The sequence below is a fragment of the Anthonomus grandis genome, chromosome 2 (genome assembly GCF_022605725.1).
Source record: "Anthonomus grandis grandis chromosome 2, icAntGran1.3, whole genome shotgun sequence".
Lineage (NCBI taxonomy): Eukaryota > Metazoa > Arthropoda > Insecta > Coleoptera > Curculionidae > Anthonomus > Anthonomus grandis.
In genome coordinates, this window is record NC_065547.1 from 8,430,877 (window position 1) to 8,444,619 (window position 13,743).

General features: G+C 32.6%; 1 protein-coding gene across 1 annotated transcript in view; it reads left to right on the forward strand.

Moving 5' to 3' along the window:
• The first annotated feature begins 3,569 nt into the window (after positions 1-3,569).
• Positions 3,570-13,743, forward strand: part of LOC126747120 (integrator complex subunit 7) — a 56,661-nt gene continuing 46,487 nt past the window's right edge. Inside the window, exon 1 of the mRNA XM_050455611.1 lies at positions 3,570-3,751. Coding sequence (XP_050311568.1) covers positions 3,664-3,751 — 88 coding nt within the window. The 5' untranslated portion in view covers positions 3,570-3,663. The remainder of the gene's footprint in view (positions 3,752-13,743) is intronic.

Sequence of the window (13,743 nt, forward strand, 5' to 3'; positions counted from 1 at the left end):
TTCAAAGAAAGGCAAGCAAAATTAAAATCCGAATTATTGAATATTCAATATGTTTGTACAACGGCTGACATATGGTCAGGAAAAAAAAGAAGTTTGATTGGGGTTACCTGCCATTGGATAAATGAAGACTTTAGCCGTCAATCAGTGACCCTGGCCTGTCAGAGATTTAAAGGTACTCATTCATACGATCGAATCGCTAGTATTTTAGAAGATAATACATATGAGATACGGATTAGACACAAATAAAATCGTTGCAACTGTCACCGATAACGGGTCAAATTTTGTTAAGTCTTTTAAAGAATTTGGAGTTACACTACCTGGTATGCTTAATACTGATATGCAAGATAGTTTTTTTGATATTACCGAAATTAATGTAGGTAGTGGGAGTGAGTCCGATGAAGAGAATTTTGATGATCAAGACGCTGAGGAAATAACATTTGAAATCATTGTGGATGACGGTGAAGTTATTGATCAACAACATAGACTACCCCATCATTTACGCTGTGCAAGTCACACTATTAATTTACTTTGCACTACTGACTGCAATAAAGCTATAAATGGCAACTCTGTTTTAAAATTAAGACACTCTTTTTATGGAAGAAAGCGACATTTCCAAAATCTTCAGAAGTTATTTTAGAAATTCTGGTGCATACACTTTCTTTTCCTGGAGCCACACGTTGGAATTCGTACTATGGATTCCATTAAAAAAATTGTAAACGACAAAAACAAAATGATTGATTTTTTTTAATTGTTTAATTTTAAAGAATTGTTTTTTTGAAAACGAACTTTTATATATCGAAGACTATTGTCAAGTGATGGAACCATTAGCAGCTGCTTTAGATATGTTGCAAGGCGAAAGTAATACATTTTATGGTCTTTTGCTCCCATGTTTAGTTTCACTAAAAAATAAACTAGACAAGCTATCAAAAAACAATTTTAAATTCGCATCGTTGATAGTTAAAGCATGCCTCGATGGATTGCAAAGTAGGTTTAAACTTTTTTTTACAATAGACGAATTAATAGCTTCATACATAGCGCTATAATAGCTTCGGTTGTACACCCTCAATTTAAGTTACGCTGGTATAATGTTATTAGTAAAACATACCCTTTGTCTCCAAGTTTAACATCAATAAAAAAAAATGGTGGTAAACCAAGCAAATAATTCTATTGACATTAAAAAAATATAGATGAATATTCTAAAAGGATTGCTTGTGAGTCTGTACATACATTTTTTGATTTTGATGATTCTGAAGCACCTGATGCTGAGGAGAACGTTCCGTGGACAAGTTATCCTCAGAATGAATCCAGTTTTTCGGAAAAAGCAAATTTAATTAAGAACCAAGCCGAATTTGGGTATTTAAGGTATATTAGTGATTCGCAAACAAATTTAAATATGCTTGAAGTTTACCCGACAATAAAAAAATGTTTTTAAAATTTAATACTCCACTTACCTCTTCCGCACCGGTTCAGAGACTATTTTCGTTTGCCACAATAATTAATAGTTCAAGAAGGCATGCTTTATCTGATGGCAATTTTAAAAAACTTGTCATTTTAAAGAACTATGTTTGGCTTGGATTTTATGTTTGGTTTTTAGTTTTTTAGGTAGTTGTATTGCCAAAAAGCGTTTTGATATTTTTTTTTATTTTATAAAGAAACTAAAAAGTTTAGTTTAGTTTTAAGAATAGCTTGTTTGTGCAATCCATTATACAAAAGTGTGCTTATCTTCTACGTTTGATTTTAAGAATGTATGTTTAGTTTTTAAGTTCCTAACTTTCCCAAGAAGTTGTGATATTTTTGTTATTTAAGAAATAAACGTTATTTAGTTTTTTTGGAGAAAAAAATTTCGTTTTATTTTTGTTAAATTATAATGTTTATTAAAAAAACTATGTGCTGTGTAAAAAAAAGCTGTTTGTACTGTGACAAATAAAGATATTTTTTTATTTTGTTTATTTTTCAAAATCTTTTTACATTTTCCAGTTTTTTAAAAGTATTCGTACTCTTTACTCGTACTTTTACGAGTACTACCCGTATCCGTAGACTGCGTGTGTAAAGTTACTTACGAGTAAAATACTTACAAATAAATTTTTTTGAGTACTCGTACTCGTAGATTATACGAATTCATTTTTTTTTACTCGTACCCAGCACTGGCTGCACCATCAAAAAGAATTTCACCCTCACTATCTGAGCTCATATTGTTTGCTGATTAAATGTTTGAATTTAAAATTAGATCGCCTTCTTGAAACGCTATGTACACTTAAAGCAAGCGTTAACGCGTGAATCGCCTCTTGACGCTTAGCTCGAACCTTTACTATGTTTTTACCCTAAGCAGAGACAACCAAAGTTTGGTTGTCTCTGCCCTAAGATTCATAACCTAATTTGTATTTTTTGTGCTTTAGTTTTTGTAAATTTGTTGTTGCTCATTTTTCATTTTGATTTTTTGTGGATATTTTAATTTGGTAAGTTTATTTGGATGGTCGAGAGAGAATAGTAGAAGAATAACATAAAACTTTAGGGCAATTTTTCTAAATTTTGTTTCAGAATTCCTACCGGCATGCATCACAGTCTTCACATGATTCGACGTCATCATATGGATCTGTGTATATTGAACAATCTGTATCGTCGTTTTGTGCTCATACGCCGATATTTTATACAGTTACTTCAACTAAATCTAAAAATTCTCACACGCCACCACCGTCGACATCACTACAAAATGAAAGTAATATTACTGTTACTACGCAACCTGAATATGAAACAAATATGAAGTTTATTATCAGAATAAAAACTGCAGAGTTTTTTTAAAAATAAATTAGTTTTGCTATATTTTCTGTAAGTATATGTTTTAATTGCTAAATTATGCAGTTCAAAAAATACATACATACATACATACATAAAAAAACCTTTATTACTCACACTTAACATGCTCCTGTAAAGTTTCTTTTTGAAATTTGAAATTACTTGCTTGGATATCTTAAAAAGGTACATAAAACTTGTATGCGAATCTCCAGTTGCTACAAATCGGAGAGTTACTGCCAGTCTTTCCTAAAGTGAAATTGCTTCTCAAAAGTTTGTTGACTCTTTGAAAATTTTTCCACAGATTTTTCCAAGTAGAAATTCAAAACCTATAGGGGATATTCTACAAAAATTGATGAAGTGACCCAGATCTCTTCTTAAATCAATTAAAAGGTTCAATCCCCTATATTTATCCCGACATTGATAAACTTTTGACATCCAATGTTTCTTTTCCCTTTTTGTTTTTCAGTTGCTTTTAATCCCGCCATAATTATAAAAGCTGTTGTCGCTATAATTTTGTCACCCATTTTTTTCTGCTAAATAGACAAACTCACAAACCAAAAACCGATTAAAATTAAAGCCAAGCAAATGCTTAGCGAACTTTCTACAATTGTTTCGGATTCGCTCACTAGCTAGGAGAAACGAATTGCGGCCGAACGAACCCTGAACCTCCGTCGTTCGTTCGCTCAGTGAGTACGCACCTTAAGAAAATATTGAATTAATGGTGAATTCTGAAAAGTGCTCTATATGTCATTTTCGAAATAAGTAAGGTTAGAAATATGTAAACAAACATTTTTTTTTAGCAAGTTGCTTAAATTATTATTTTAAAAGCCTATATATAATCAAATATCTTTTTATTAATATTCTACCAAAATGCTGGGTGTGCGTGTAACGAGTCTAAACGAAAACTTAGGGGAACCAGAGCAAGACGCTAATTCAGCCCTTACCGAGCTTGATAAAGGTACATTTCATTTTCATTAATGATTTTTTTTGTCATATTTCATAATTAAATAGAACTTTAATAATGTGTCCATCTAGTTTTAAAATAGAAAATTTCACACAAAAAATATCAGTCTAGTCATACTGTTGCAGACTATGAAGTCTTTTCAGATCTTAGAGCTAGGTGCAAAACTCTAACGGAGACTTGTTACCAGAACTTTATTTCAAATTTGGACCAGTTATTTTATACAAAGCCCAAAAGTTTTTGGTATAAGTTTAATAACAGGAGAGCAACGAATAGGCTTCCTGATTTGATGACCTATAATGATGGGGAGTTTGCAGGTTGTGAACAAATTGTAGAGGGGTTTGCCAGTTTTTTTTCTACTGTCTATAATAGAGATAATAATGTCTTACCTTCTCGGCAGGCTGGTGTAAACATGACTATTCCAAATCCTAAATTATCTATTGGATTATTTTTTGATAAGATCTTTCGATTACCCCCTAAACTTAGTGCTGGCCCTGATCGTATACCCAATTATTTTTTGAGAAAATGTGTATGTGCCCTCTCTTATCCCCCCTTTGTTTTATTCAGTAGGTCTTTAGACTTGACAGTTTTTCCATCCGAGTGGAAACTCAGTTTTATTACGCCTATATTTAAATGTGGTGCTGCTAATGAAATGATCAATTACAGGAGTGTGTGTGTACAGTCTGCCATCCCAAAACTTCTAGACAGTCTTATTTATGACCAAATTAATTTTTATTGCAAAGAACTTCTGTTAAGTGAACACCATGGCTTCAGTCTGCTATTACAAACTTGTTGCTGTATCAGGGTGCTCTGTTAAGTGCTTTAGAGAGGGGTGAACAAGTGGATGTAATATATACAGACTTTTCCAGGGTGGTCATTGTTCTCCCCTGTTGTTCAATATTTTCATTAATGATATTTTGGTTTGCTTTAAAAATAGTAATTTTTTGTTATTTGCCAATGATTTAAAGTTTTATAGGGTGATCAGTTCAGAACAAGACATGGTTCTCTTGCAAGATGATCTGAATAGATTGTGTGAATGGTGTGTTGGTAATAGTTTGGCTCTGAATGTGGGTAAATGCAGTTATTAGTTTCTACAAAAGAAACAAATGGGTAACTTCCTCCTATACTATTGATAATGTTAATCTTAGGTACACTGAAGTAGTAAAGGACCTTGGTATCTTTTTTGATGAACAATTGAATTTTAATACCCATGTAAATACTATTATAACTAAAGCATCTAAGGTCCTTGGTTTTGTCCTGTGCAATTGTAAGGATCTGTCGGTTGAAACTTGCAAAAGGTTGTACATATTGCTTGTTGCCTGTTTGTTGGAGTATGGATCAATAATTTGGACTCCTCTGTACATGAATAATTGTATCGCACTGGAGAGGGTTCAAAATAATAGAGTGTTTATTTATAAACTTTTGAATGGCCTTGTGATTTGTCCCGAACTACTTAATAGGATTTCATTTACTATTCCATATTGTAATCTGAGGGCAAATCAATTGTTTTCTTTGCCTTATCATTGTACCAACTATGCTATGCACTCGCCTGTCAAAAGGACCTTGAGGCTGGTAAACTCTACTGTAATTGAAGTTTTGGGAATTTCCTTATTGCATTTTAGGAGTCTTATTAAGAGTTTGTAGGATTTTGTTTTTTGAATTAATTTTGCTCCATGATTAATGATTTGAAAATTATTTGATCATTGTCATTGATAATAATATATTTTGTTTTTTCTTAGCTAATTTTGCATTGTTAATTGTTCTGATTTTGAGAGAATATTGTTCCTACTTGTAAAACGGTTTAATTATCCTTGGTATTAAGATTAAGTCTGATAATTATTGTTAATTAGTAATTAGTGGTTAGGTAGTATAGCTTTTATTTCTTTTTCAGAAATATATATATTTTTTGTAATGGGGTTGATCCCGTGTATAAATAAATAAATAAAATATCAGTTGTTACTCACAAATCAAGACCTAAAAATGTTATAGGTAATTACAGTCCAATTTGCCAAATTACATGACTTGCTTTGCTAAAATTTTCGAGAAGAGTTTAAAAGATTGATTATTGGACTTAATAAATAGGCATAATATTATAATCAATCAATCAATCAATCAATATATGCTTTATTGTCATAAAAGTAAATTTGTTGACAAATCTGTAAAAAAAAAAGAAAAACATATACACAAACATGTAAAAAGGTTATTTAGCATGCTATGGTCCATCATCCTAAAGGCATTCTGCTTCCATGAATATAGTTTACCTATACCGGTAAAACCAACAACATCCCCATTCTTCAAAAATACTCCTCCAAGACTCTGAACCAAAACATACAAAGCTAATGTAATGTCAAGAGTATCAATATGTATAACACAAACAGTTATTATTCACTCCCGAAATATACAATTTTATTAAATGTAAAACTGTAAAAAAAAAATGAATCACAGAAATAAATTAGGCGAAATGATATGGTGTAAAAAATATAAAGAATATACCAAAAGTCCTTCAAGAAAAAGGTAAAAATCTATCCGACAAAAATTCAGTTATTTCATAATAGCCCTTCGCAACTAAGAGTTTTTTAACATGTTTTCTAAAAAGTTTCCAACTACCTATACCTTTCAAATCTGCAGGAAGATGATTAAAGAGTTTTTTACTATCAAATATAAAAGTTCTTTTGATCAGTGAACTTGGAGGCATAGGCAAGAGCACATCATTACTTTACTCGTCGACTGCTATATTCATGCCTATTAGTAGTGTTCACATTTCTAAATTTCTTATGAACGAGGCAAACAGATTCCAATATAAATAAGGCTAGGATTTTATGAGTGATAAATAGCTGTTTGCAAGACTCTCTCATACTCACATTACACAGACGTCGGATCGCTCTCTTTTGCAAAACAAAAACACTATTAAATAAGTAATGTGTGCATGCACCCCAGAAACACAAACCATACCTTAAATGGGCCATACAGGAATGTCCTCTCCTTCTGATGGGCAGTGACTGCATGGCTCCAGTGACTGTGGACTGCGAGGGATTCGTGACGCATATTGCAGGCAGAGAGGAGTGGCAGCATTCCAACAGACCTGCATTGCTAAACAGGGGGACCATCTGGTACACAGATGGCTCCAGAATGAATAACAGAGCTGGATCAGGGCTTATTGGTGGGATCCCACATACCAGTAGGGCATACTCGCTGGGGGAGCATGCCACTGTCTTCCAGGCTGAAGTATTCGCTGTATTAAAATGCGAACAGAAAATCCTAAGCTGCGGACACCGCAATACAGTCGTATCAATATGCAGGTAATGAACAAGCAGACTCTCTTGCCAGACTGGGATCCGCGAATGTGCCGTTGGAACCCATAGTTGGTATCGCCAAATGCGTTGCGGTCGCATTAATGAAGGGTCTGCTGGACAAGTGGACCCACCGAAGATGGACTGAGTCTCCTGGTATGAGACAGGCCAAAGCGCACATAGGTGGGCCCTCTGCCTTTCTCACCAAAAATCTACTACGCCTAAAAAGGCGCGAAATTCGGCTAGTGACAAGTCTTTTAACCGGTCACTGGCACTTAAGAAGCCATCTCCATACTATCGGTATTGCGGACAACCCGGAATGCCGATGGTGCTGTGAGGAGGATGAAACCGTTGACCATGTAGTCGGGGAGTGCCCAGCACTTACGCGCGCCAGGTTTTTTTTTTTTTTTTTTTTTCAAGTACTTTATTGTCGAAAATTTGGTACATGTACACGAATTTTATTGACAAAGCTTCAGAAAATAAATACAATCAAATCAGATTTTACAAAACAAATATATAAAAAATTTATAATGCCAACATATAAAATGCCTAAAAAAAAAATGCAAGAGAAAATGTTACAAACAAAATCTTTATAAAATAAAATACATGCATGTAGACAAAGGTAGCAGAGATAAAGGGACACATAAAGGTATGTTCAAAATTAAAATTAACAGATTAAAAGCTTAGCATCTACTACACAACATCCTCAGCCTTAAAAAAGTCTTCAATCGAATAAAAGGCTTTTAGAAGCAAATATGACTTCAGTTTACAACGAAACTGGCGCAAAGACTGAACACTTCTTAATTCCACGCTAATGTGATTATAAATCATTAAACCGCGATATATAAATGAATCTTTGATAGATGTAAAATGAGGAATAGGAAGGGGAATATTATTAATCTGTCTGGTAGGATAACTGTGATGTCGGATTGGAAAACTGTTCTTATTTTTGAATATTAAACATGCAGTTTCCAAAATAAATAATGATGGTAGGGTCAAAATACGGCTCTCTTTGAAAAGATTACCACAATGCATTCTAGAATGGGCCCTAAATAAACTTCTGACAGCCCTCTTTTGCAGCACAAAAACAGACTGAAACAGATAATTTGAACATGCACCCCAAAATGGAAGAGCATACCTTAAATGCGACTCGAACAAAGCAAAGTACACATCACGAGCAACATCTCTCCCCAGTTCATGAACGGTTGCCCTAACAGAGAAGCAGCCAGAAGCAAGTTTTTTATTTAACTTTATTTTATGGTCAGAAAACTTTAAATCTTTATTAATGACTAAACCAAGAAATGCAGAATTGTCTACCATGTCCAATGTGTTCTCACCAAAATCAAGACTCTCAGCTTGAAAATTGAAACCAATAATGTGGGACTTTGACATATTTAAGCAAAGTTGATTGGAATCACACCATTGCTTTAATTTCAGGAGATCGGCTGCAACATCTCTGACAAGCTGCTTGGGATCTTTATTCGACCATAAAACCGTTGTGTCGTCAGCAAACAATGTAATATGTCCACATATGCTAAGAGTAATAAGATCATTAATGTATACAAGAAATAGAAGGGGACCAAGAACTGACCCCTGTGGTTCAAATACTTGGGTAACACTTTCAGTGTACCGAGCGACTTTAAGTCCTTCAGACCAGAGAGCCTTATAGGTTTCTCTAATGCTGTTGGGCTCTGGTAACCCCCGGTGGGGCATGACGGGTCCATCAGGAGACCTATATGCACAACTGCCTTGGCAGCCCACTGTTTCGTCAATTCAATTCAATACCTTAAATGGGACTCAATTAAAGAAAAATAAACATTTCTCGCCATGTCAAAATCAACCTCTCCTGCGACCACTTTAAGAGCATAACAATTTGCCGATATTTTTCTACACAATTGCGTGATATGGCCCCTGAAATTTTAGTTTATTATCAATAAATAAACCTAAAAATTTATTTTCGTCTGAGTTGTTTAGAATGTGATTCTCCAAAAACACATTATTTAAATTGCATTTAAAATTCATAACACTAGTTTTTGAAATATTTAAACACAGTTTGTTGGAATCACACCATTTCTTGATTTCAACAATATCTCTGTTAACTGTGGTATTTAGATTCATCACACTCGTGTCATGCCATAAAATTGTTGAATCATCCGCAAACTGAATGAATTTACCTGAGATCCTAAGATTGGCCATGTCATTAATATAAATGAGGAATAGAAGTGGCCCAAGAACTGAACCCTGAGGAACACCATGAGTCACAAGCTGCTCCCTTGAAAGGGCACCATCCACAGAAACACTCTGCATTCTAGTATGCAAATAAGACCCAAACCACTGAAGAGCCAGACCTCTGAAGCCATACCGCTCAAGCTTCCACAGCAGTATTTTGTGATTAACACAGTCAAATGGTTTGGTCAAGTCACAAAACACTGCTGCAGCAATATCACCACTGTTCAAGCTCAAAAATGAGGACTCAAAGAATGAAAAGATTGCATCTGATGTTCCCTTGGCACTTTGAAACCCAAATTGCTCCGATCTTATAATTTGCTTTTGAGCTAAATATGACATAAGTCGCTTAATTACAAAATCACATAATTACCACACTAGGATAATTGTTATGTCGGTTGACATAACAATTATCCTAGTGTGGTAATTATGTGATTTTTAATGTTTGTGTAGACCCTGTTTAGTCACTTTCTCATGCATCTTAATATGCCCTTTTTGTTTATTGTTAGTAATTTTAACCTTTGACCTTGCCAGAAGCACTGTAGCTTTTTGTATGTTGTGACGAAAACCCTCATTGTATAGCCCTGATGATGGACATCTTATATGTCCGAAACATGTAGGATAGATAATTTTTCAAATAAATGTTAGTGGAGGATGACCCAAACAATTTTAAAAATTTGCTAAAATTTGTAGTTTATCTTGCACCAAAAATGTATAACGTTTTACCACCTGAGTTAAAGGGAATAAAAAACAAAAAAAAAATTTAGCAAAGAATCTAAAAAGTATATACACAACAAATATAATATTTTCTCCTCATTTTTCTAGAAATTTAAATAGGTAATATAGTCTTTTTTCATAGATTGCTAACTGTTAATAGGTTGGGTATTGTAGTCTTTAAGGTTATTAAATTTATTTGTTTGTTTAATATTAATAATCATAAGTGATAAGTAATGCACACAGGTGTATATTTCACACCTAGGCATTACAACTTAAATTTGTAAGGCAAAAATCTTTGCAGTTTCTAGTTAATTAGTTATAAAATCAATAAATGTGGTAGGGTGTCAGGGTTTACTGATCTCACCAAATAAATAAATAAATAAGAAAAGCAGCTTATTAACTATTGCAAAATGTTTGGGATTATTTGGTTTATGATATTAGAAAGGAAATAATTACAAACTGTGATATTTCAAGACACAAAAATGAATTAAGTAATAAACTATTAAATATATTTCATCTTAGCATACATACCTCAAGGAAAAACTTTAATGAGCTAATTAGCTTTCTTGAGGTATTTAATCTTAAATTTCATGATATTTTTGTACTTACAGAGTCTTGGCAACTTAGGGGTGGTAGTGAGTCTTACTACTTTAAAGGTATTCTAGTTACTATAGTAAAGCAGACATTAACAAAAATGATGGCACCATAGTTTATGTAAGATCTAATTTAAAGAATTCAGTGGAGCACATCAATTTAAATTTGTCTGAGGTTACCCTTCCTAGTATTGAACTAAATGTTAAAAATATCTGTGTTCAAATCTCCAGGATATACAGGCCATTCTCTGCTAATGTATGTGGTTTTTTCTCTGATCTTGAGACTTATTTCTCCAAACCTAATGGGAGTCAAATTGATATCCTTATGGGTGATATAAATCTAGACTTGCTTGACAAGAATTATAGTGAAGTTATGACTGACCAGGCAATCTTAAACAAGTTTGGTTTTGTTTCCACTATCAACTCTCCTTTGAAGGCCTCCACTCATTCACAGAGTTGTTTAGATCCGATATATAAAGAAAAATACTAGAAACCATCTTATATATTCTTCCCTTATCATTCAGTCAGCAATCATAGTAGTGGTCTATGATGTGGTCTATGATATGAAAACTATGATTAACATAGATAGTGTTATTAATATACAATCATATAGGAAAGAATGTATTGCTTACAATGTGACTAAAATTGATTATGATTTACTAGAAAGCTTAATGGAAACATTGAACAGTCAAGATTCAAAATTTACATTCTCAAAATTACTTTATTCTCAATGCCTGCATATTAAATGCAAGTAAATTTTTTTGCACTTAAAGCTTCCTGGAATGGTGGTAACATTATGGTCCTACATTTTTTAACAAGTTGCCACATAATATTAGAAAGATTCCTTCAAACTCTTTTAAGCATAAAAATGCTTTTATTCAATTCAGGAATTCATGAGCTGTAAGCTTACAGATCTGGATTTTTAATGTGTATATTTTATATCTATGTATAAGCAAACTATTTTAATATTGTGCTCTGTAACCTTATTTATTTAACTTGCAAGAGTGACTGTGTACACATAGATATAATAAAATGTGAGAAGATATTTGTATAAGGTGTATATAAGTTCCATCAATTTTTTTCTATGTTTGAACTTTTAAATTACATAAGTTTTGCTAATTTTAAATTCTGACGTATGTTTGTTTAAATAGTGTGTTTTGTCATGATTTTGCATTTTGACCCCTTTAGGTACAGGGTTTTCTGTTAAATTTTGACCCATAAGTTTGATAATTTTAATGAAGTTCTTAAGTTATATCCTTTAGACCTTTTAGGTAGCACTGATGATGGCTATTTATTAGCCGAAAGCGCTTTGCTATTAGTTGATGGAAAATATATACACATTATACAAATTTCTTCTTGCATTTTACTTATTTATTTATATGTTATAACTATTGTAAGTTTTTACATAAAATATATAAACTATTAAATAATATCCTTCCACAAGTCCTTATTCAAGCTACTCAAAAAAATTAAATCATCAATCTAAATTTAAAAAAATAGTCATGGATAATTAATGGGATCATTAAAAGCCTTAAAAAGAATGACAAAATGAAAAAAAAACCTTTACAAAATAATAATTTAGAAAATATTTTTGCTTTTATAATTGCTTTTACAGAGTATCATAATTACTTACATAGCCTTAGTACTAATGCTGCAGTATGTGAGTTATGTGAACAAATTACAAATAATTTAAATTATGGTAAAAAGTGTCTTGCTGCCTTTATGGATCTGACTAGGGGATTTGACATAATGCCTCATGATTTGCTTCAACAACTAGTAGAATCTTATGAGGTTGCATGCTACAGGTCTTTGCAGATTAACTTAATGACAGAACACAGACAATTAAATTAGTACACGCAATTAGCAAATGTCAAATTAAGGTTGGCATTCTTCAGGGCACTGTTCTAGAGCTAATTCTTTTCATTGCATATAATAATTCTCTGACCAATATCTCAACTCCAAATGGCACAGTAATCCTTCATGCTGATGACACAGTATTTTAATTATTTTTTATAGATAAATCTATGGACTCTCTCTAAGAAGTCTTGTAATACTGGAAATAAGTAAAATAAAACACTGGGTGGATTCTTGGACCCTGGATTCAATTTTATAATTTTTTCTTTTACAGCAGTAAATCAACCCATTTTTGATAATATATACATTGACAGCCTTGGTGGTCAGTTATCTCAAGTCACTATCACTAAACATCTACTATAATTATTGTTTACAAATGTTTACGATGGGATTAACATATTATTCTTTGATTAAAAAAAAATATCATAAAGTTAATATATACATTTTTACACTATTAGAGAGATTTTAAATAATAAGCTCTGGTTTACAAGGGCATTGCTGAATTCCTACTGAGGTATGGTGTAGTAGTTTGAAGCGGTCTCTATCAGAGCACCTTATCTTCTTTGAATATTACACACAAGTATGTGCTAAAGGTAGTTTATAAAAGAAACAACAAGTTTTTGATGTGTGTTCACTGTAGTGTTTGTCTACATGTATACATGACCACAAATCTAAAAAATTTAAGGACTTTATCAGCCATGTACAGCAAACTAGAATTGAGACTATCTATTAATATGAGTGCAAAAACGGACTAACCCCAATATATTATCAAGTGCTAAAAAATGGGCTTAAAAAAATACGAAAATGTAAGTGCGCAAAACCCTGTTAAAAGGACATTTTTGTAGTTCGAATTAATTTAATGCTCTTGAGTGTTACTTAAATTTGCGGAGTTTGTTTTAAATTTTTGTATATGGCTAATATCCGATTTTTCTATGTAGGTTAGTTTACTCTGCATTTAAAATAGATTGGGTTTTTTTAATGGGTTACTATATAACTTAAGCTATAGTAAGTATTACGTCAAAAACTTTATTACTCGTATTGTCACGGGAACAAATTAAAAAAATAGAAACTTTATTTTTTTTGTTAAGTAGGTAGTTATTAAATAGGTAAAGTTCTTCTTCCTCAACTGGGCCAATTACTTCACCTTCAGTTGCTTGAGCGGATGACCATGTCAGATTTTTATAAAAATCTTGGTATATAGGAGGGATGAATTCCATTAACTCAAGGAGATCTTTCTTTTTAGCTTCATTAATGGCATTACTATTTGGGTATAAAAGGGGCAGATCCTTTTCCAAAATTTCCTTTTATT